At 45.0% G+C, this 22044-nt stretch overlaps 1 protein-coding gene and 2 long non-coding RNA genes across 4 annotated transcripts; 1 reads left to right on the forward strand and 2 right to left on the reverse strand.

Moving 5' to 3' along the window:
- Positions 1–1120: 1120 nt before the first annotated feature.
- Positions 1121–21404, forward strand: LOC139798869 (cytochrome P450 2J2-like). Of its 2 annotated transcripts, XM_071750012.1 has the most exons (11): positions 1121–1259; positions 4797–4911; positions 5033–5657; positions 13253–13415; positions 14057–14197; positions 15844–16004; positions 16822–16998; positions 17551–17692; positions 17803–17990; positions 18871–19009; positions 19506–21404. In XM_071750012.1, the coding sequence occupies exons 4-11, from the start codon at positions 13328–13330 to the stop codon at positions 19682–19684; spliced, it is 1215 nt and encodes a 404-aa protein (XP_071606113.1). In that variant the 5' UTR covers positions 1121–1259; positions 4797–4911; positions 5033–5657; positions 13253–13327; the 3' UTR covers positions 19685–21404. The 2 variants fall into 2 exon arrangements, with proteins under 2 accessions (XP_071606113.1, XP_071606112.1); XM_071750011.1 differs by lacking the exons at positions 1121–1259; positions 4797–4911; positions 5033–5657 and adding an exon at positions 11469–11675.
- Positions 11585–21027, reverse strand: LOC139798873 (uncharacterized). The gene is made up of 3 exons (XR_011727015.1): positions 20913–21027; positions 19991–20429; positions 11585–13390 (listed from the first exon to the last, which is right to left on the reverse strand). It is a non-coding gene; the product is annotated as an uncharacterized lncRNA (long non-coding RNA).
- On the reverse strand, positions 21167–22002 carry LOC139798872 (uncharacterized). The gene is made up of 2 exons (XR_011727014.1): positions 21906–22002; positions 21167–21205 (listed from the first exon to the last, which is right to left on the reverse strand). It is a non-coding gene; the product is annotated as an uncharacterized lncRNA (long non-coding RNA).
- Between the last annotated feature and the right edge of the window lie 42 nt (positions 22003–22044).

Below are 22044 nucleotides of genomic sequence, written 5' to 3' on the forward strand. Positions count from 1 at the left end.
CTTCTAAGACATGATGTAGGACCCACTGCTATGATCTCCCATTACACATTGCTGTGCTCCGTGGAAGACAAGAATGTGAATGGGAGACAGGGCTGCAGTCCTATTGCAGTGTCTTATTGAGGTGAGTCTGTTCCTTTAGGTCAGTCTGAAAAGCTTTGGAGGATCCTTCTCACTTGGTTTGTTGTAAGCTCATGGGATGACACCTCTGTTGCTTCCATCCTCCTGTTCCTCTTGGTCTCTGTGGTCCCCAAGGCCTTCCCAAGTCTGTCCCTCTGCAACGTTTACATCTCTCACATACTTGGGCTCATTTGTCACGTCCCCTTGCTTTACTCATTGCACGGTGATGCATATTTACTAATTCCAACATTTCCTCGTTAGTCATTCCCTCCAGGCCCATTAATCACTATAAATTCCCAAACGAGAGGCTGCAGTACATGGTTCCTTCCAACAGACAGCTGACACGTAGTAATTAGGCAGCTGAACATAAAAATAATGAGGCTGAGGCTCCCGCAGATCTCCTTCCCCCTCTCAGCACCTCGGGGGCAGCCTCTCTGCAGCCCTCAGCCCCACATGTGCCTCTCACACCGTGGCTGCCCAAGCTGCTCCCCAGCTCTGATGTACCCAATTTCCTCTCTTCACCCCCAAAACCTTCTCACCCATCCATGGAAGAGACACCTGAGCACTCAGCTTCATGACTTCTGGTGTTGGTTTTTTTTTGTCTCTCCGTGCATCACATCAACCAAGACACTGAATTATTTACTCTCTCTGCCTCCCCTCTCTCCCTCTCACATGGGTCCTGGTCCAGCTCCCGTTGTTCATCTCTACCTGCTGCTCCAGAAACTCCTGGTGCCAAGCTGATCTTGCCAGTTTGCTGCAGACTCTCGAACTCAGAGCACACTCTTGGAAATAATGCAGCTTTTCACAATGGCTTCACACCCTGAAATAAAAAGCATGATTCAAGCATGGCTTTGACTGCCATGTGCAATGCAGAAATGCTCTGAGAGACTCAAAGGCTCTTTGTGTCCAGCCTAATTTTCCTATTTTCTTGTATTCTCCCTCCTCTGCAGAGTTAGGGAGCAGTTCTGCAGTCTTTTCTGTTTTTTATTTCTTTCAGTGGCCAGAAGGCTTTGTGGTGATCACTTTTGTTTGCTGGAGAAACACCCTGGAAACGGAGTGTCTGTGGAGAGGGATGCAGCACCATCCACTCCAAATTACCCTGTCGTGTCCAGCATCCCTGGCCAAACTGGTGTTAATGGGAGGTAGGAAGAAATTTCCCCTGTAGTTTTTTTTTTTTCTCCCTCCTGAAGCAATGTGTCTTGGCTGCTTTTGGCTTCAATAGACCCTTGATCCGCTTTGTTTATGGTAATTTCTTTATTCCTGAGAGAGAGAGAGAGAGAGAGAGGGAAGGCAGCACCGATCTGATATTGTTCTGGGACTGCAGATGGGCAGATGGTTTGAAAAAATGATTGCAAGATTTTGCTTGCACTCTGGGCCTGTCTTTCACATTTGGGTGCAAAGACCACGTTTCGTCTTCTGTCACAGGGAGCCTAATTTAGATTGCCTAAAACTCAAAATCAGTTTGAAGGCAAATCCCCAAGGTCAACGACTCCACAGATTTGGAGGTTAAGGAATTGAGGTTAAGAACTGACAAACGAGAATGTCGAGGCAAGATTATGGAAATGAGGATCTGTAGCAAATTCTCTCTTGTTTCCCCCTTGTAACCTGCTAATGACATTAGTGCCCATCTTTGACAGTCCCTCCTCAAAGGGGAACTTACTTGAGAGCTAAAGACGCTTTTATGAATCCCAGAAACATGCCCAGGGAAACATGTGGACAAATCTCCTAAGACCCAGATAAGGGACACAGTCCTTAGAAGCCCTGCACCGACTTAAAGGGAATGACCTGAAAGAAGGAAGGGAACAAAACACAGTTGGCAGGTGGGCCCTTGCCACTGTGTCCCCATCCCAGTCCTTGTCCTTCTGCTGCTGAAGGCATTGAGTTAGAAATTCAATCTTTGCAGCTTGCCAGTGAGCTGGAGCAGTTCTACTGTCTCTTCTCACAGCTATGAAGCTGCAGTTCAGAGTGACTTAAAACCAAGACCATAAACTGGTACATATTAACAGCGCCTACCCAGCTCAAACCACCCATCTCCTGAGCCCTTGGAGTAAGTTACCACTTTGTTGTTGCTAATGCACTGCTTGGAGATCCCCGAAGTAATTTACTCCAGGGAGAGTTTCTGGATGCCTGGTCCATGGATGGAAATTTTTGCTGGAAGTATCTCACCCACATTCACTAAAGGACCACTGTGGGAAGTGTGGGCTGGACTGCTGGGTGGTGGTGCTTTTGACTAAAACACAAGACCCATGTTTTCCTGAAAAGTTGTCTCCCATCTCATGAGCTGCATCTTGGTTGCTGAAGCCAAGGTTTCCTCCTGAAGTTGGTGCAGCACCAGGCTCTTAACTACCTCTTTTTCTCCTGATCTTCCCCACACAGAGAGCTGACCAAGAACAGCTGGATGGATAGGAGGCATTTAAGGCAGATACCTTTGCTTCTCCATCAAGTTGGTGGGTGAAGCCATGGGGCTTTCTCCTTCTCCACCTTCTTGTATGTAGTAATTTTTTACTGGTGTTGGTGAGATCAGGCCCACACCTTTCCTGTGATTAGGTTACAGAAAGCAAGGTGAGATCCTTTTCTTTAATAGATTAGCCAGTGATGGCTAATGAAAAGATCAAAGATATTTTTTCTCACTGAGAAGTGAGCAAGATACAGCCTGCATGGGCAGCAAAGTATCCATGTGAATGATACATTGCATGTGGGTAAATAATGCCCATTGCTGTTTCAAAAGCACCTTATTCACCTGCCTAAAAGTTCTTCCATCTTACTGATCTTAGATGTATGAATTTATGGTCTTGTTATGAATTGTCTGATGCCTTAGCTCCCTAGCACTGAAGCATTCATTCAAAGTAGCCATAACTTTACAAATAGATTTTTAATTTTTTTTTTTCAGAAATAGAGTTTTTCCATCTGTTTGTTCCATTTTCCCATCTGTTCATCCATCCTCATAGTCTTGTTCAACCTGTTTACAGATTGCCTTTAAGTAAATCCATATATATATTTAATTTTTTTCCCCATTCCAGGATAATTGTTTCTTTCACAGTGGTTTGATCTCTTCTTAAACTTCCTCTCTGACCAACTTAGGGCACTTTTTCTTCTAACCCATTTTACCTTTCCAATACAGACTTTAATCCATTGATGTAACTGTACACCTTGAGGAGTTCTTGTGCAAAGAATGGTGATCACTGCAGCAGGGCTACACCATGACCTGTGCTCAGATCCTGGTGAGAAACACAGGATGCCCACCTGGATACCACAAAGATGGGGGTGACACCGGGACATTTCCCAATGTTTCCCTTCAATGAAGAATCCCCAGTAGCTTCTGAGTAGATACCAGACAGAGATCAAGGTACCAAGGGCTGTTTCCAGCCCATATTTGACCAGTCTGATATTTCTCAGGACTCACCAGCCAGTATTTTATTACAGTTAAATCAGAGGCTGGGCTGGATTCATCTCTTGTGATTGTCTGAGAGACATCAGTAAGCACCCTTTGAGAAGCTGTCATTTCTGCTGCAGAGAGAGCACAAGTTTACATCTCTCCAGGCCACCCAAAAAGGGATCTTTGGTTTCTCAAAATAATCCTTTACACAGAGGAATCGAGAGCTTGGAAGAGATCCAAAAATGTGTTAATCTACACTTTTAAAAATTATCTTTTTAAATAAAGAGGGGAGGAGGACTAATAATAAGCTTGTAAATCATGTGGTTACGTTTAAAGAAAAATGCTTTGGGAAAGTTTTCTAGCCTTCTGCAAGAGATTTTGTGCTTATTCCTTCTGTCTCCACAAGAATTCTGCTTTCTACCATTTGCCAGAAGGAGGAAGATTGGAAAAATTCTACTGGCCTTGGCATTGCAAGGGACAATTGTCAAGCACTTTTATTGCTTTATTGCTACCCTTCTCCTCCTGGCAGAATGAGATCAGACCCTACATCTAGCTATAGAAAAGGTCTCTTATTTTTCATTTGAGATGTAAATGATACAAGCTTTTTTCATATTCAACAAGAAGTTGGACACTTCATTGCATGTACATGAGCTCTTGATGACTGCTTTGAGGTAAAGGGATCACAGGGAGTTCTGGGGGCAAAGAAGACCCCAATTCCTGTTTTTAGTGCTGAAGGACTACCCCAGAAGGCCTCAGACCAAGCACTGACCTTCCAGTCTAAATGCAACATCTGCTTCTTTAGGAGGTTCATACTTACCAAGAGCATCTTGCTAAGACAAATGGATGATGCAGAGGACTCAGCCTTTTGCAGCAGCCTCTCCCTTTGGTCTTGGTGGTGGCTTTATTTTAGGGTGGCCTGACCACATAGAACTAAGCAGAAATGACCTATACATTTATTTCCAAGTACCACTGCTTGGGCCATGGGACTGGAGGCATGAGAGGCCAGCCCTGCATGTTTGATAGCAAGCTCAAGGCTTTACCTTCCAGCTCAACATAGTCTGACAGAAATTTTACCCATTACCAGCCTGGGTTGGTTTGGGTCCCTTTGTTCCCAGAAAACAAAGGCTCTGTGTTCACAGCTACATCCCCCCATACCAGCATTACCTTTAGCTGAACACAAACCCACTAAATGAGTTTCCACACACTGCTGCTCACCTGTGGTGCCAGTGCTGTTGGGGATGAATTTCTTGCAGAGCTGACTTGAGCAATGTCTCACTGAAGTCATCATTTTCTGTCTCCCCAGCATTTAGCTGAGTCCAGAGTCTCCCAGACTTTCACCAAGCATCTATCAGCAATGAGTTCAAGCTAAGCAACACTCTACCCTGTTCCAGAGGCTGAGCAAATCACACACCTATGTGGTAACTAATTATTTCTATTGGTTGATTGTTTTTTAATGTGTCGCTTTTATGGGTAAACAGATTTATCTTAAGAAGGCAAAGGTAATAATTATGCTGGGGTTTATGTGTTACCTTCTTTCAGAGACTGAGGAGCTGGATGCTGGAATGGGTGTAATTTAGGTACACACAGAAGTCATTTGATTTTCATATCCAGGCAGGATTGCTGGAAAAGACTGGGACAGCCTGAAAAAAACTGTGGAGCCTCCTAAGAGGTTCCACAAATGGATGACATTGGCCATGTGGTTTCCAGCCTCCAACTTCTCATGAACTTTACCATTTAAAATGGAACATTTGCTAATCTGCAAATTCCCTGAAAGCTTCTGGTGCAAGGAGCCCATGAAACAGCTCAAGAACATCATCCATTTGTGCTGGACAGCTCAACCTTATGATTCTAGGTGCAAATCTGAGCATGGGCATCACACAGACATCTCAGCAACTGCTCTGGCACCTGTGATGCTGTTTGATTGTATGGCAGAAGCACTCAGAGTTGTCTCAGAGGGTGGATCAAGATCTCTGTAGTACCTATGGATCAAGGAGATGGAAAAACCAGTGCTTGACCTGAAATGCCTGTGGCTGAAATACCAGAATGGAGGCTGGAAGCATGGGAGACAGAAAAGCACTGCTGGCTGGCACAGTGTAGCTGCAGTTGGGGAGCTGCAGGAATGAAAACCCTGAAAAGCTCTTTCAGGCTTACAAAATAAGAAGAGGTAAGAAGTTCATTGAGTTGAAATTCTTGGAGGGAGATGTATGGGTATGCTGTATCCTGTAATGTAAAGCCAAGGGCAGATGGCACTGTCTGGGTGATCTCCTCACCCACAGCACTCCTGCGTGTGTTTTGAACTGTTTTTTAAAAGAAATCTGGGTATTGAAAACAAAAAGCTATGCCTGGAGATATTCAGCTTTAATTTAGCATGGCCAGCCTTGGAGACCTGAACCAGTGTACCCCCAAGCCCCCAGCAGTGTCCATCCATAATGGTCCTGTACAAGGTAAACAGAGGGTCCTCCATTCCTGGAGATTTCTGCTTTGAGAGGACTCTTTTCCTTTTTCTTGCCACCACTGCAAAAAAAGCTGCTGCCCAGGGAAATTTTACTGTGGCCATGTTTTGCTGCCTGCCCTCCCTGGCCTGAGAGAGGGAGGAAAACCTTTACCTGCTGCTCGCTGCGGGGCAAGGGACACCACAAAGAAAACTGAACCCAGGTGTCTGATGGTGGCTTTTTCAGCTGGATTTGGGTTTTCCTGCTGGGCTGGGGTTGCAGCTGGCTGGCCTGATCTCCTTCCCTCCCACCGGCTTTCACTGAGAGCAGAACATGCCTTCTCCTGCTGGTTTCTGCTTGCCATATTGATTGCAGCAGGGTATAATGGAGACAAGTCAGGCAGAAAGCCAGCCACCCTTGGGAATGATTAAAGAGCAAGCAGAAATGGAGAGAAGTGAAGAAAAACAGGCTGACACTTAGGACGTGGTGGATTTGGAGCAAATTATGCCCCTTTTCTCCACCTCACCCCAACCCTATGCCCAGGCCGGTGCGGTGGCTCCTCTATTTCAGCTCTGCCCCAGAAGAAGCGTGGTAGGGACCCCCATGTACACGAGGAACAAAATCCCCAGGACATGTACAATATCCCTTTTGTGCATGGATTTGTGCAGGCTGATTATTCAGAGCCCAGCCAAGGAAAGGTAAGGCTATGACCCATTGTTTTCGTGCGATCAATTGAATACTGTCATTTGCATTTAAAACGCTCCGAATTCACACTGTCAATATGCCAAACAGCTGCTCAGGCTTTTCAGCATTCCATGGTGACAATCACACTATCGTACATCATTGGCACCAGGATTTGCAATACTCTCAGTGTCAAAAATTTTGTGGGTTTTTTTTTTTTTTTTCTTTTTGCAAAAAGAAAATAGAGATATATATATATATATATATATATATATAAAAAAATGCCCCCCCCAACCAAAATACCCAAACCTGTGAAAAATCCACTTTTAAAACCGACAGCGTTCGATGCTGCTAAGCAAGGCCTTCACAGATGCCATCATATCAAAATTCATCTCTTTGCTTCCTCTCCTACAATTAAAAGGTAGTTAAGAAAGAGGCTGTTCCTGATAGATCCACCTTCTGTTTTCTCCTTTGTATGCGTATTATTCATTAGCAGTCTAATAAGAGTTTCAAAATGCTCTGTGCCTCTGCCAGCAGGGCATATGTATGGAGACATGTGCTTGTGACAGATAAGTACATAAACAGCATATTGGCACCAGAAAGACATCTGTGCCTAGAAAAACGCTTGTGATATGTACATAAATGACATTTTCGCTCTAGTCAAGTCCTTGTGGCTTTGAGAGGAATATGTGACTGTGCTCTTCTCTGTGAATACTGAAAAGGTGCGCCTGAAGGAAGGAGAGAGTTGGAGAGGTTGATGGAGAGGAGGAGGAAGAGCTGGGAACAGCCGGGGTTGCAGCCCCAGCTCTGCCAGGTTGTGGCAGACGGCAGCGGAGTCTTTGCCGGGGGGATCGTGGGCGGGATGGCGATGGCCCTGAGGGGGGGGGGGAAGCACCCTGCACCCCCAAATCTGAAGAGTTGCAGCCCTATGGGGTCTGCTGTGCAGCTGGCAAAGGCGAGGCAGGCCTGGCCTGCAAAAGGCATAAAATCTTGGCTCACAGGCCAAAGAAGTCAGGGGGTGATGCAGGGTCAGGAGTGCTCCCCACGGGGCTTGCTGTGTCCTACATTTAATTTTCTGGCTGATGAATCTGAGTGTAATCCCTTCAACACAACAGCTTCTACAGCAGAAAAGGGGCATTTTGGTCTCTTACAGGAGGTCACCAAGCATCCCAGCTTCTGGGATCCCTCATGGATTGCACAACTTGATGCTTTGTAGGTCTACTCATACCATTTGGCTTAGGCTCATAATACCTCGGTTTACCCATTCCTGGTGTAAGGCAGTTGCCTGCCTTATAGCTTTAATTATTGCTGAAAATGTTGTTGTGGACAGGAGGGTATAGGTGAGAGATCTGTGAGAAAACCTGGAGAATACTTGTATCTCCTCTTAGGTAGGAGAGAGAGAAGATGGAAAATCGGAGGCACTTCAGTATTTGCCTCCCATGCACAGCAGTAAATATGGATTTGGCTCCCTGATTTCAGGAATTGCAGTCAGACTCTCAGAAATATTTGAGCCCTGAGCTCCCATGGGACCACTTATGTCTCGGTGAAATCACACCAAGAGAGGAACTCAAGCTTAAAGGCTGGGTTCAAATGTGTCTTTCTTGAGTTTGCTCTGGAGGTACAGGTGCCCAAGTACACTCTGTTCCTCTCCTCCTGCAATTACAAATCTCCTGTAGGTTTCATCAGATCCAGTAAAGCAAAACCTAGAAGGAAATGACTGTCCAAAGTTGCCATTGCCTCTAGGTCTATTTGGTCTCACCTGGGCTGGATTATGAAATGGCAGCTACTGTGTGAAAGCCCTCTGAGATGTGGCCTTAACGTGCACATTGAGGTGGCATTCACCAGCTTGTGGTGAAAATGGTATCACTGCTTTGGGTCTGTCAGAAGGAGGGAAGAACCAGCAAAATATCCCTTAGTGTAAGTCAGGATGGGTCCTTGTACTTTCCTGGAGCCTGTCAGTTGTGGTGACCCCAGCACTCAGTTTTCCAGTGGGTGGGGATCTCTCACCTCCAAACATGGTGGATGGAACCACGGTGGTGGATGAGCTGTTACTTGCCTGAAAAAAAAAAAAAAATGTTGGAGAGGGGGGGAAATTGTCTCCAGTCATTCTAATTTTGCATGTGATTTTTCCTACATATGTTTCTAATCATTAAGAAATTCTGTAGCTTAAATAATGCTCTGAAAGTACGGTAACTGTTGGACTACATTCTGTTGTAACCTTATTGAATTTCACTTCTCTGGAAAAAATAATGGGATACTATATCTTGAAAAACAAATGGTAATTGCATTTTTAACAGAATGTTTCTCTTTGTGTTTCAAAACCTTCTGCACACAGTTAGACATCTAGCCAGGGAAGAAGGTACAAAGCATATGGGCCAATTTCTGGCTGTTGGCTGTTCAAGATGCCTTAATATTCAAGTGGTGATGTGTGTGTGTCCATGCAATATGGCACAATTTATCTACCCAGTATCCTGGAGCTCAGGTGAGGTAGTTAAAAAGTTGTGTATTGGGGTCAGATGATTAATTTGAGGAGGAATCAGGGAAGGTGGGTTTACATCCCTATTAGACACGTGGGTGCACATCCTTACCTTGTATCAATTCACTTTTTGGCTCTTTGGACCACAGGAGACCTATCTGTGGTCCTGTGTTCATGGTGCTGGCCACAGGCAGGGATCCACCTTGCAGGTGATCAGGTTCTTACAGCTATGATTGCAAAAATAAGAATTGCCCAGCACTTTTGTACTGCCCAGGTGCCACAGGGACCTGACTCCCTCAGTGCTTTGGGGATCTGCACATCACCATGTGCTGGGAATTGATTCCATTAAAGACTGGGACTCCAAACAGCATTGTCATGATGTTGTTGAGTAGCACGCTGGTGTTACTGTCTACCAAGGTTAGGTAGTACTGGAAGGCTCTTCCCTAATTTTCAGTAAATCTGGTGTGTTGAGGACTTCGTGAAGAGCTGCATTTGGCCACGGGAAGCTTCAAGGCAAAGTAATAGGCTGGAGGTTTCTGACTGACAAGACACATGTGAGTACATGCAAAATGTGCTCCTCCTGCTAAAAATAACATTTCTTCTGTCAACCACGATGCATCCACCCCCACACCACCACCCAGAAGAACACATTAGCACCTTGGCTTTGCACGTAGCCCAATTCACAGCAGCCACAAGTGGTAGAGGGATCTGCACTCTGTGTGCATGCTGACAAATCATATGGCACAGCACAGAACAGAGGAGTGAAACTGGGCTAGCAGAAGTTGACGCCTTAGCATCACAGTCCCTCTGAGCATGCCGTAGGCTGACACCTCCACCAACCGAGTCATCTCCCTGATGCCAGGGTGGAGAGCACAAGCCCACTATCCTGATTTAGCCTCTGGGAAGCAAGGCAAGGCTTGCCACACTGGGAAGGGTGGGATAGGTGCACTGATGGGAACGGGAACGGGAGCATCACATGGACATCACGGGGACAAAGCGCGTCCAACCACAGCTACTCACAGCTGTGTCATGGTGATGTGTAAAATAGAAGTTATAGATCAGTGACATGAGGTGTTTCTCCCAGGACTGCTACCCACCGGGGGCCTAATGCCATCTAGAAACCTGTAAATAATATTTCAAACCAAGAAGTGCCCTTAAAAAGGGCTCCTGCAGTAATCAAGGTGGGAATCTGTCATACAAGTGCTCTCCTGGCACTGCAGCCACCACAGTAATGAAGGACATGGACAGGAAAGGTGAAAGCTAGAGAAATAACAACATTTTTTCCCCAGAGGTTATTTCTCATCAAAATTCCCTCTTTTATTTCATAAAACATTGAAGCTTTCTGAAAGTAATGTTGAAGACAAAAAAAAAAAAAAAAATTACCATTCTTCTGAATTTCTCACCATAACTTTTAGGTAAGATATTTGAAAAATAATTATCAGCAATCTTGCTTTGGTATAAATTTATATTGTTTGTAAAGTAAAGCTATTAAAAGGTAAAAGAAAAAAAAAAATGGAAACAAGTTTTAGCTAAAATATTGGCACGTGCCATGAGGTTACTTCATGGTCACAGGGATCAGTGTCAGTCCACCACAGCCTTCTCCCAGGACTGCTTGAAGCTTTCAAAGGAGATTTTGGAAAATCCCAGGAGATTTAAATACCTAAGTTCCAGTCTCTCCTTTAGCTGGCAAGCACATGAGCCTATGTTGTCACTCTTGAAATTAAGCTCCTTTAACTCTCCTTTAAGTGGCTGGGCAGACCCCTGGGCTCCTGCCCTGATTCCCTTGTCCGAACTTCACCTGAAGCCTCCAGCAAAGCCAGAGGCTTTGGTGAGTATTGAAGGCATCCAGCCTTTTGCAGATGGTGCTTAGCACTTAAAAGGATCAGCCCCTCAGCCCTGCTATGGCATCCATCACCTCAGATGCCTTACTGTTTTTTAAATTATACAACACCCACTGTATGTAATCAGTCAAGTAAGCTGCTTTCACCCAACCTCAAATGTTTGTAACACTTCTAATCCCGGCTAGGTGTCTGTATAAAGGAGCTCCTCACTAAGGGCAGGAGGGAGGAATGATCTTCTACAAGAAAGTTAGGGAGTTAACACAGATGTAAAACTAAAGGTCTTCCAGACTGCTTGGCCAAGTGGTTTGAAGGTTTGGGGTTGTTTTTGGAGATCCTGGCGTTTAAACTGAGTTATTCAGCAGGTGGTCTGGCAGTAGTTGGACATGAGAAAGCAGCTGCCCCATGGCAAGCCTGTTCCCAGAAAGCAATCAGCATCTTAGCTTACTTTATTTTCTTTCTAGTCCTTTCTTACTCATGTTTTAGCCAAAGTGACACCAATATCAAGTCCCTTCCTGGGACGAAAATCTGTGCGTTCATCAGCCAAGATGGAGCTTCAGTTTTGGCCTGATCTGGTTTCTCTCTTGGAAAAGCTGAACGGTTGGATGCTCTTGGTGGTTCTGGTCATGTTTCTTTTGATTATTGACCTTTTGAAAAAGAGACGACCCAGGAATTTCCCTCCAGGGCCACAGCTCTTTCCTCTCATGGGAACCTATGTGGACTTTAGGCAGCCCCTTCATCTTGCGTTGCAGAAGGTAAGAGTTCCGTGGACATTTCTGCTACTAATAATATTTTACCTCATCAGTGACTTTTGTCACCAAATCTGCAAAGCAAGGGCAGCCTCTAAAGAGCCAGCTATATGATAACCATGTCTGATAGACAACCCTCCTTGGTTTTATGTCTTCCATCCTCTTCCATGGGAGTAGGAAAGCCCTCCACCTGTAATGGAGGAAAACCTACATGTTCTTCCTCTTTCTTTCCATCTGACCATGACTGTTTCCTGCTGGAGCCCAGGAAGGTTTCAAGCCAGGGGGGACAGATGGCAGGTGCTGTGTGAGAAATTAACTGTTTGGACCTTGAAGATCACCACTGGAAATTGTCATATTGTCTTTGCTCGGAGGCTAGTGATTTGCCCCATTAAATCTGAAGGAAACATTTAAGACCTGAGTTAACTGTCCCCATGGCTTCTTCTGCATTGCAGAAAGAGGCAGAAATTGCTCTGGAAAGGTTTTCAGAGCTTTGCCTCCCACCAAAGCCAACAAAAGAGAGATATTTTATACATGCTGAGTATGCTGCTCTGAAAACGTAGTAGGAAACATTCTGACTTTCTGGTTGCAAATAGTCTTTCTGGTCACTATTTCTCTCTCTTGCTTTTACTTAGCAGGCCAATGCCAGCCTATGTACCATGGGTTTTCACAGACCACTAGCATGGGTGTCTCTCAGGAGAATTCTAGGTAGGAGGCCACGTGCTTAGGATATTTTGTTAATTAACACAATTATTAATAAAATCAGTCACATTAATTTACGGACACACCGTCACTGAGGCACCCATTTGGCCCCAGGCTGGGGTCACAAGTCACCAATGCAGTTCAGGGTGACCATGTGTGTCCTTTCATGTAGACTTGTACTCAGAAGAGGTTAGCCTGAGCTCCTTGGCAGAACATGGCTTTAGACAATAAGATTTCCCTTTGCTCTTCAACATCAGGGAGTTGAATGCTTCACAGGAGACTCCAATGCTAGCAAAGTCTAAGCAAGGATAGTGCCTATAATTTGGCCATAAATGCATTCAGGCTTAAAATTAGAAGTAGGTTTCTGGCCATCAGCAGTTGGAGCCACTTTGCTAAATGGGATAACTGGAGCAAGAACCCACCCTGCTTTAGGCACAAAGTCCAGGAAAGGGATTATTTGTTGTGCTTTGCCCTCAGCAGCAAGAGCCTGGGCGTGGTGACCCAAGTGGTGTCTTCACCTTTTCTACTGTTCCTGAGAAGAAGAGGAATGGAGCAGGTGCCCACCAGTTACAAAGCAAGAAATGTCCTTGATACAAGTTTAATTGATGCAGTCACCTGGTGAAACCCAGGCCATCCCTGCTAACAAATAAAAGTAAACCATCTCTCCCACACTACAGCTCTTGAGCATTCTGTATGCAATCTCCAGCCTTCGTGGAACTGATTAGGTTGTGTGGAACTGATGGGATGTGCAGAGTTGGGTTTGGATTTTTTCTTAGGACCCCTTGCTCCAATCAGGACTAGATGCCATTTCTTAAGATCTTGTCCAGCTGAGTTTTGAAACTCTCCATGCCCTTGCTCACAGAGGATGATGATCTCTCTTTCAGCTCATCGGTCGATACGGGAACATCTTCAGTGTGCAGTTTGGAAGTCTGACTTTTGTGGTAGTCAATGGGTACCAGATGGTGAGAGAAGCTCTTGTTCACCAGGCTGAAATATTTGCAGATCGTCCAAATATTCCACTTCTGCAAGAAATATTTAGAGGTTTTGGTAAGCACAGCTACCAGCTTGTTGGTACATTTTTTTCCTCTATTTGCAACTGTAAGAATTAGAGTGAAAGAGGCCAAGTTCAGCCCTTGGCAGCTGCACCCATAAAAGTTTCCACAGAGGAACCAAATTCAGTGTAATAATCTCAGAGGTGTATATTTTAATCTCTCTGGGATTTAGGAATGATGGAATCAAAGTCAGGTCTTGATGAAAGAGGAGAAATAAATGCAAGCTGCTGAGTGGTTGATCTACTTGAGGAGTTTTCCCCCCTGGTTTTAATTTCTCCTTTATTTTCCCCCCTATCCCTTTGCATGTAGCTCCAAAGATGAGGAATGGTGCTTTTGCCTGCAGCTCTGCCAACAGTGTGATAATACTTACAGTATTTTGGCCTACACCATTTTTTTCCCACACAAAGTTACAAAGTAGGAGATTAAAACAAATCCATAAAGCTTGATCTTTAGCATAAGCCAATTACTCTTGAATTTTAATTCCCAGGCAAAGCTATAGTTTTTTAAAATGTCTGTGGGTCCTCTTTGCTTTGCTTTGGGGTCTTTGGTCAAGCCGAGTGGCCATTTCTGAATCCTGTCACTCATCCATGACCTGCAGTGAGGTTTCTTTGCTTGGTTTGTTTTTTCCACCCCCAGGGCTCATCTCATCCAATGGGCACATATGGAGGCAACAGAGGAAGTTTGCTGCAGCCACACTGAAAAGCATCTCTGTCAGCTTTGAGGAGAAAGTGCAAGAGGAAAGCAGGTACCTCGTGGAGACAATCGAGGAGGAGAAAGGTGGGCAGTTGAGGTACAGCACTGTGCCCAAAGCTTCCAGATGAATCGGTGTCAAGAAGTAAAACTCTTACTCTGACAGAGCTTCTGACATGCAAAATGTTTCTTCAGTAGCTCAAATCTCTATCTTACACTTCCAGACTGCACCTTTCAGCACTTATTTTAGACCTCAGGCCTCCTATTTTACTTCTTCCATATTAATATTAATATATATACTAGGTGTTTACTAATACTTGCATGTTTATATGGCTAAGAAAGTCTCCCCCTTATTCTGCAAAGGAATAACTGAAGCTCTCCTGCCTATCACCAGGCACGTACACCCAGAGGCTTAGTTAACCTCTGCTTGTCCTTGGCTTGCAAAGTATTTTAAAACTTGTTTAGTCAGGCTTTCCTTTTGTGTCCTGCACAGATGAGCGTGTGCCTTGCTCTTTTATGGTCCAGCTTTTAAGAACTGCCAGAGGGGTATTAGTAAGAATAATTTGTATGTTGGTACATGGGTGATGTTGCACTTCAGCTTTAAATAGAAGCAGATGGGGTTTAGCTAATTCTATGGAGCTATATATAGTAAACAAGAAAGATCTAAATAGGAATTGTGAAATTATATACTGAACTTGCTCCATTTTAATTGCTGTTGCACTGAACAGGCCAAATACTCCGTGTTGCCAATTGATTATAGTCCTTTATAGTCCTAATCAATAAACTAATTAAGCTGCTGGTTTGAGCCTTTCTTCCCATTAGTAATGACAAATAGTGATCATGTCCATCACTCTAATTTCTGAGCACCAGCTCAGTTTAATTACTTTCTTGAAGAGTGGCAAGAGCAGCAGTCCTGCAGAAAGTGCCTTGCATTCCAAAGTGATGCTCCCCAGCATAGCCACAGCAGCTCAGGGCTGGGCTGGATTCCTTACTGGTATCAATCTCTCATGGCATGACAAGTGGCTCTCCTGCCTGCCCTAAATGTGCCCAGGGAGATGGTGGTCTCTGCTCAGTAGCTCTCCCAAGCAATGCAGAGGTGACAAATGCCACACCACAGTTTGCTCTTACAGGAGCTGATGTGCATCACATCTGTGGGCTGTACAAGCTAATTCTGGGTTTTACAGGTGGCTGCAGAGACTTGCAATCCTCTCCCTCTTCCATCTCTCCCCTATCTCACTTGATTTCTCTGTGATAGACAGCCAAAGGGCAGTGCAATGGCATTTTTCCAGTGTGGTTAGTCCTGAGCTCCTCACCCACAGGTTAAGCTTTGAGGGACCTTCTCCTGGTGTTTAAAACTGGCTCCAAACCCTCGTTGGAGCATGCAGATCCCACGGCCAGAGCATGGAATGCACCCAGCAGTTATCCCTAGAAAACAGTTCAAAGCCTTTTCAGCAGCTGTGTGCTAACCTTGGTGTGTGCCAGTGGCCTGGGCTGGAGGCAGGCTGGAGACAGGGAGGGATGTGCTATGAGACAGGATTTCATGGCACACACATCCTACCTCCAGCAGGGTGCTGGATGTGACAGGGGTGACAGGGACCTCAGGACACTGAGGGAAGCCTTGGGTGAAAAGTAGGTGACCTCTACTTCACAACTGTTGTTCTGGTAGAAATTGTGGTTTTGACAGAGACATTAAAGAGACATTAAAGCTTTCTTTCATGTTTTTTTTCCTCCAGGACAACCATTCGACCCTCATTACAAAATCAATAGTGCTGTTTCCAACATCATCTGCTCCATAACTTTTGGGAACCGCTTTGAGTACCATGACAGCCGCTTCCAGGAATTACTGCACTCCCTGGCTGAAACCCTGCTGCTCATTGGAAGTTTCTGGGGCCAGGTAAAGCCAGTTGGATGCTTTTCTAGGTTCAGTTGGGTGTAAGAGCTCAGAAACTGGAGTTTCCAAGGCTCTGATATAATCTGATTTTCCCTGCAGAAAAAGTCATGCAATAAAGGAAATGACCGTGAGTATTGTTTTATCACAAAATCCATCAGGAAAGCAAGGAAACAAGTGGAAATTATTAGGGCACATGGCAAAAGTTAATGCAGGATTGTAAAACCAATCTTATGCTTGACATAACTGAAGAGCAGTAGAAAAACCTTAAAAATATCTATGTTCCTACAAAAAGAAGAGTCAATTAGTAGCGCTCAGTGAAGATTCTTTTCCTTCACCCCTTTCACAGTTTTTCTAGTAATTTCTGTTTTCAACAAAACAACCTGAAATTCCAGGTTTATGACCCAAGTAGGTGGATCAGGGCACAGATGCACATACCTCCTGCATGGCAACACACCATGGGCCAGGCCTGATCTCTGTCCCCTCCACAAACCCCAGCTTTAAGGGGCTTCTCTGCATCCACACCAATTTATGACTCCTGTAGCCACATCAGCCTTGTCCTTCATATTTGGTGATAGCTTTGGCCACCAATATTAGCAGACTTTACCAGCAAAAAACTTCTGGAAGATTCTTATCTTGTTTGAAATTATTTACAGCTGTGTAACTAAACTGACCTTTGTAGCAAAACTGGTTTTGTTTTGGTTTTTTTTTCCTGATAGCAAGTGGAGATAATAAATTGTACCATCAGCTCAACAGTGGTATCTGCTTTTTATGTTTTTTTAACTCGAGAAATGTTCTTTTTCTCTGTTTGATGCCTCACCAGCTATATAATGCTTTTCCTTTGGTCATGAGATGGCTACCAGGACCCTTTAGGAAAATCTTCAGACACTGGGAGAAACTTCAAGCTTTTGTGAAGGGAGTGATTGCAAGGCACAAGGAGGAGTTGGACCAGTCTGAGGCAGGAGATTATATTGACTGTTACCTGAAGGAAATAGAAAAGGTAAGAGGTGAATACCTAAAGCCACCTAAAGCTGAGTTTTAGGTGAAATGAGAAATGAGCAGAGTCAAAGCTGTTCTGCCACAGGAGCCCAGGCTTCCTGCATGCCTCCTTCTCCCTATCTCTTCCACATCAAACTTCTAGCAACAGCAGGACCCTGATCACTTTGAAAAAATACAGACTTTAATTTTTTTTTTCATTTGAAAGTATTTACACTTTGTATTTTCCCATTTTGCATTGCCATGCAGTGTAGGAGGACTCTCAGGGAACACATTCACGTTTCTATGAGAGCTTGCAGGCCTGTGTTTGCCATTGTGAAACTTCCCATTTAAACACACTACCTACTTTCAAAATTAATTCCTCAGCAAACAGGGTGTCTTTCAAAGCATTCCACAGGGCTTGTAAATGGAAAGTAAGGGTAGAAATTTCCAAGTCCAGGGGCGGTGGATAATAAAATAGCAGCGGGACTTGACTTAAGGGTGCATGGTTTTGGACTGGGCTCTTCAAAGCATCTCTTGCTTAACAAGAGTTTTCATTGACACACTTTTCTCCAAGTTTAAGGGTGACACCAGCTCATATTTCCATGAAGAGAACTTGCTGTGCTCCACCCTGGACCTCTTCTTAACTGGGACCGAGACCACGGCGACTGCCATCCGCTGGGCTCTGCTCTACATGGCTGCGTACCCCCACATTCAGGGTAGGGCCAGTGGTGGCTCCTCATTTCCAGCTTTCCCACATGCCTTTGCCCCAGGTTTCTTACTGGGAACCTTTTAAGCACAGGTCTTATTTTTGCCTCTCTTCCTGTAGAGAAAGTGCAGCATGAAATCGAGGCGGTGATCGGGCAGTCCCGCCAGCCCAGCATGGCTGACAAGGAGAAGATGCCCTACACCAGCGCCGTGCTCAGTGAGGTCCTGAGGATGGGCAACATTGTGCCACTGGGGGTGCCCAGGATGGCCACCAGTGACACCACCCTGGCTGGCTTCCACCTGCCCAAAGTAAGTGGAGACCACCTATTGCTCTGCCAGAACCGGGTCTTCATGACCCAGGTCCCAAATCAGCATTGGAACTATTTAGCAGGATCTTATGGAGATATCACAGTTACTTAGAAAAGACAAGACCTGATGGATGCTGTAGGACTTCTATGGGTTGCATCACCTTAGGAAGGAGAATTGTGAGATCCTAGTGTTGGTCAAGATTTTCAGTTTTAAAAGTTTTAATCCCTGAAACTTTAGACAAGATCCCCTCCAGGATGCCCTCCAGGCATTAAGGGAATAGAGGGCCAAAGAACATAGGGAAGCAAAGAGTTTGGGGTAGTTAGTTCCACAGAGTACTGAGAATTATCTATTAAATGTAGCACTAGACAAAAAGATATATCTGGTCTCTTCCATGTATCTGATTGCTTGTATGAAGGAATATTACAAAGAAAAAAACTCAGGGCATTTTGCTCCACACAGATTAAAATATTTTCCTTATTCTGACAGATGTGGACATAAACCAGATCATTAAAAAAAAAAAAACCAAAAAAAAAACCCGAACCCACAATAATGCAGATCGATTGAAAATAATTTGGATAAATTACTTCAAATTCCAATGGGAACACAATGCAATCAATTTAAAGATGGGTTATATTAACATCACCAGTGACAGCAGCACAAGGTATGGATCAACACTATGGTGATACATGGAGGAGCACAGAAGTGAACAATCCTGTAGGCTTTCCCCCTCATGTAATGACATAGCTTAGAAAAAAGCCATTTTTGCCCTTAAAAAAATGTAGTTTACATTGTATGTGGAACAGAGCTAATAATAAACTAGTCTGACAACCCTTCAGCTCTTCTCCATCACATAACCACCCCTCCTCTCCACCTCTTGCAGGGCACCACCCTGATGACCAGCCTGACTTCGATAATGTTTGACAAAAACGTGTGGGAGACTCCAGACACCTTTAATCCAGAACATTTCCTGGAAAACGGCCAGTACAGGAGGCGGGAGGCTTTCCTCCCCTTCTCTGCAGGTAGGATGATGTATGGGAAAGTGGTTTCCTTTTTTTCCAATTCTTTTTTAATTCCCCAAGACACCGTCTCCAGAAGGTACTTCTCCTCGTCCAGCTTTCAGCCCATCCCCACACTGAAAATCCCAGTAACAGCTTACACTGACTGCTCAGAGCAGGAAAATCAGTTTGTTAGGGCAGGATATAAAAAAAAAAAAAAGGCTTTTTTTTCCTCCTCTTACACAAACTGTGTAAATGTTTGGGGTTTTTAGGTTTTGATTTTTTTTTTTCCACTAAGTTTCCCCTCCTCCATCTATATCCAAGCAGCAGTGGCAGTTTGCTCAGCAGTCAACTTCTGGGGAAGGTTTCTGCAAAATGTGTGGGTGAACATTGCCACCTAACCTTTCCAAGAAGAAAAGCTCCTGCAGCCTGTGCAGCGCAGCGCAGGCGAGAGGAGCCGGAGCGGTGGCTGCAGCTCGCTCGGCAATCACTGGGGTTATTTTTTTTCCTCCTTTTCCAGGCAAAAGGGCCTGTCCCGGGGAGCAGCTCGCCAGGACTGAGCTCTTCATCTTTTTCACAGCCCTCCTGCAGAAGTTCACCTTCCAAGCACCCTCAGCCACAGCGCTGAGCTTCGCCTTCACACTCAGCCTCACGCGCTGCCCCAAGCCCTTCCAGATCCAGGCACTGCCCCGTGACTGAGGCTGCTGTGAGGCCACCCCCCCTTCAGCCCTCTGCAAGCTGGAAACTTGTCCCTTCTCCCATCCACCCCACAGCTTTTGGGCTGAAATGATGGGCCACAGATATCTTACCACCCACCAATATGAAGGTGGAAATTGGAGATGCAGGAGAGCCATATCTTGCACACTGCAATGAGGACAACCCTTGGGGTTCTACCCTTTGCCTCTGGCATCCTCCCCCATTTGTCAAATCCATCCCCCATTTGTCAAATCAGTTTGACAAAAATACATGAGCTCACAAGCCTTATAGAATTTTCCCCATTACCACCTGTGTGCCAGCTGCAGAACTGTGGGCACAGTTGGGTCCAAGGTGGCTTTTCCATAGGGGATCTTCACTATGGTCCATTTCCCAGAGACCATTCAGCAGCCCCTGTGTTTTCTGCAGTCTTCCTGGTCAGGGGGGAGCTGGCATCATCCAAGTTCTGAGTTCATGCCTCAACACCAGTTTAGACTTCCAGGTTGTCACAGCTGATTGTGAGGCTCAGGTGCCCTTGGCTTTGGTTTGCTGTGTACCCCCCATACCACCAGGCTGCTGCTTTGCAGTGGAAATAGAACTCCTTGGAGCAGGAACATGCATTTTTTTTTTATCTCACACATAAATGGAAGTTTTGATTAGGAGGCTACAGGGTGGTAGTAGCAGCTCCTACCACAGGCCAGCCCAAGTGGGTGGGATGTGAGGAGGACCCATGCCTCCAGGTCGTGAATAGCTGTAAAAATCCAATATTGCAGTTATATGAGAGGGAAAGGTTTCCCCAAAGAAGTTTTGTAGTAGTAAAACGCTACAAATGGGAAATAAAAGTTGCAAAAAGTAATTGCATGGGGTCACCCAGGAGCAGTGTAGCTGAAGCCCAACAGAAGTGAAAGCAGAGAGTGTGGGAAGGACTGTGCTAGCAGCAGCTCACCACTGGCCCTCAGGAAGGAAATGGCTTTGTGGTGGGAAATCACGAGCTCACCCACTTCCCTTCTGATTTAGCAAAGATTTATGGCTGTGTCCATAGCATGGGTTGGGGCATGGCAGCCTCTGTGATGGAGCCACTGCCTCTGCCCAGCCCAGAGTCTCTGTAGAAAAGAGTTTGTTAAATATGAGAATTTTTTCCATTTCTGTGACCAAGCACGAACACTTAGAACTGGCATCTCCTGTGTGCTTTTCTTTGGAATAGTCACACCAGAGAATTTTTTTTTTTTCTCACTTTTCACAAGGGATTTTTATCCTCTCATGGAGGATACTGACTGGTTAAGAGGAAAGGAGGATTAAATCATGTTTCCTCTCCCTCTCAGGCAACAATTGCCTCTGCTGCAGTACAGAGCTGTGGTTCTGCAGTGACAGATTTATGCCACACGGGAGAGTCCTCTGCACATCCCATCCGGAGTTTGTTGCTGAGCTGCTCTTCTAACTGATCATTTTAATCCTGTTACATTTTTAATTCATGTTTTGCAGTTAGAGGCTCCAGTGGTGCTTTTGTTTGTTTGTTTTTTCTTGTTTCTAGAAGACACAATGTAGAAGAACTGTGGGCTTTTTCTTACCTCTGAAGTTTTCAGAGCCATTGAGGTCTACGCGCTGGTTTCTTGGGGTTTTTTTGTTTGCTCTGATGTAGGTCTAAATGCTGGTGTGTTGCTATAGCTTGTAGTATTTGTTCTGACTTAGTAAACACATGCTGATCTTTTTACTCTTCCATTTCAAACCTGTTTCTCCCTGTTACTTAGGGTTTCTTTCATCGGGACAATAAATGTAATTTAATGTAATTTAAATTTGAAGATCCCACACTGTAAGGGCAGGAGGCATGAATTTGTTTATTTTCTGTGAATTATCTCATATGACTGGAGAGGAACACCTACAGTTCTGCAGGCTCACATTGATGTGTGTTTGCAATCTAGAGGTAAAAAGAGTCTCCTTGAAAGCAGTTTGGGTTCTTTTTTTCCCCTTTGAAATTCCACAATAAAATAGTGATTTAACTTTTTCAAGTTTCTCAAGTGTAACAGTAATGCAGTGGATTCACTTTCATGCATGAGGCCTTGCTCCAGCAGCACTGCTGCATCTCTGTGCCTTGCCTCTGGCCATAAGTCATGTCCTCAACAGTGAGCAAATTGTCCCCTCGTGCCTGAGGTGGGAGCCAAGGATCTTGCTTCTTTCACAATAAAAGCAAAACAGGTATTAAAAGGAGTGCACATGCACAATCACCTACCTGCCCCAGAGCCACTCTTTAATGGGAAACTTCAGCACCAGCCTTGGCTTTCATGGGCTTTGGGCACCTCTTCAGCACAGGCTACAGACTCAAAGCCCAAAGCAGGAAGTTAAGGGATGGGCTTGGGCCAGGCCCAGTC

Source organism: Heliangelus exortis, chromosome 8 (genome assembly GCF_036169615.1).
Source record: "Heliangelus exortis chromosome 8, bHelExo1.hap1, whole genome shotgun sequence".
Lineage (NCBI taxonomy): Eukaryota > Metazoa > Chordata > Aves > Apodiformes > Trochilidae > Heliangelus > Heliangelus exortis.